At 52.5% G+C, this 2,062-nt stretch overlaps 1 protein-coding gene across 1 annotated transcript; it reads right to left on the bottom strand.

Annotated features, from left to right (window-relative positions):
• Positions 1 to 440: 440 nt before the first annotated feature.
• LOC101770066 (auxin-responsive protein SAUR72) lies at positions 441 to 1,400 on the bottom strand. Its single transcript, XM_004973542.3, has one exon. It carries the CDS (start codon positions 1,220 to 1,222, stop codon positions 836 to 838), a length of 387 nt encoding a protein of 128 aa, XP_004973599.1. The 5' UTR covers positions 1,223 to 1,400; the 3' UTR covers positions 441 to 835.
• Positions 1,401 to 2,062: the final 662 nt, after the last annotated feature.

Genomic DNA, 2,062 nt, shown 5'->3' with positions numbered 1-2,062 from the left:
ATAGTCAGCATTATACGTTCCGGGCTACATCTTATGATAATATGTTGGCGGTGGGCCCAAGTTGGATTAGGTGTTCTCGGATTATCCTTCATAAAACACAGAACACATCATGAATTGCTCTACGATCTGTGCAAACCCGTGCAGCCGTGCTCACACAGACTTATACATGATTCAAGTCTGTGTGACTGTGTTTAGTTTTCTTGTACATTTTTCATTTTTTTTCCAATAAGGAAGCTTTATTAAATTTTAGGACACTATATTGAGTTGATACAAAATCTTGAACAAAACTCATGAACTCTGACACTTCACCATAGATTGTTTGGCCGCAACATGCGTTATGGATGAAGCCATGCACATACAGCTCTTTGTTTTTATAGTCAAATACTCAGATGATTGATTTTCTTCCACGTCGTCCCGAGCCACTTTAGTCGAAATCGGTATACATTCTTTACAAAGAAATTCTTATATTGCACCAGAGGCCAAACACAAGAGCGCCAGTTGAAATAAAGAACGCTGATGCACATCATATCGAAGAGTTGAAATGGGAGATGTTTTTTTTTTCTCTTTTCAGCATTGCAATGTACATGGACGCATTTGTCCAGACTCCAAGAGGTCTTATTAGGAGGATAGCATTAAAAATTGTAGCAACTAGAGGCAATCGAATTCAATCAACGGAGCCGAAAGATTTACCGACGCGGCGGCGATTAACAATGGTTTCTCCTACTCTAATCCTACTCAAGACACAGGAATTGCAGAGCGATTTACCGCCGCGGCATCGAGATTCGACAAGCTTCCAGCTCCGGCGGCCGGGGCCGGGCGCGGTGGATGCTCTGTCTCAGCACGCGTAGTACTCGACGAGCTCGTCGAGGGACTCCGGCGGCGGGTCGGCGTTCTCCAGCATCCAGAGCATGTGCTCGAAGAGCACGACCTCGCAGCCGACGACGGTGCAGCCCGCCTCAGCGGCGCCGCCGCCGCCGGTGCGGTCGACGAGGGTCTGGAACAGCGGGTGGCCGACGAGCTCCTCGGCGATGAGGTACCGGCGGCGCGACTTGCCGACGTAGACCGGGTGCAGGCCCTTGGGCACCTCGTCCGCGCCGTGGAACGACGCGCCGCGCGCGTCCACGCCGTCCTCGCCGGGCGGCGACGGCGCGCGGGCGATGCGGCTGGAGGAGTGCCACCTCCTGATCATGCACCGCAGCTTGCCCAACCCGCCCTTCGCCATTGTTTTGCCTTCGACTCCTTCCTCCGATGACGGGACCCGGCGGCCGACGCGGACACCAGACGCACGCGGCACGCGCGGTTCAAGAACAGGGAGGGAGGGAGAGAGAGAGAGTTGAGGAAGAATGCAAGGAAGATGGTGATGATTGGGAGAAGAGAATGCTGGGGAGGCGACGGCCCGCGGTGGGTTATATATAATCGGGAGGAGTCGTCGAAGAGGGGGACGTGGGGACCGCATGTCGGCGAGGTCGAGAGGCAGCCGCTAACGCTTAGCCGTCACCAGAGCAGCAGCGGTAAGGCAACTGGCCGTGCCCAGCTGCCCGCCGCGTTTTCTCTGGAGCAGCCGGCTGCCCGCCGCGTTTTCTCTGGAGCAGCCGGCTGCCGGCCAGCCGGGCTGCCTGTACCATGCCTTGCGGGCTGCGTGCGTGCATCCGGTGGGCCGCGGCGCCGGGGAGCGGAGAGGAAATGAGTGAGTGGTCCGCTGGATCCTTCTGCTGCCGCGCAACCAGCCAAAATTTGTGACCGAAGGACAAGAGCAGGTTTACAGTGTAGCGTCTGAGTGCGAACATTATATGTTTTTGTATGGAAAAAAATTACTCCCTCCATTCCAAAATATCGTTTTGGATTTTCTAAATATAATTTTTTTCTATGCATCTAAGTATAGGATTATATTTAGATATATAATAAAGTTTATATATTTATAAAAGTCAAAACAAACCATATTTTTGAAAGGAGTGAGCAGCGTGGACCGACCCTTCGTCACTGGTACAGTGAAAGCCTCTGCACTGCTGTATATTTTGTTGCTTAACAACCTGGTAGAATGGTAGCAACGGGTGAAGCTCAA

The sequence above is a fragment of the Setaria italica genome, chromosome VI (genome assembly GCF_000263155.2).
Source record: "Setaria italica strain Yugu1 chromosome VI, Setaria_italica_v2.0, whole genome shotgun sequence".
Lineage (NCBI taxonomy): Eukaryota > Viridiplantae > Streptophyta > Magnoliopsida > Poales > Poaceae > Setaria > Setaria italica.
Note: the sequence above shows the minus strand (reverse complement) of the source record. Positions and strands in the feature narration are given on the sequence as shown.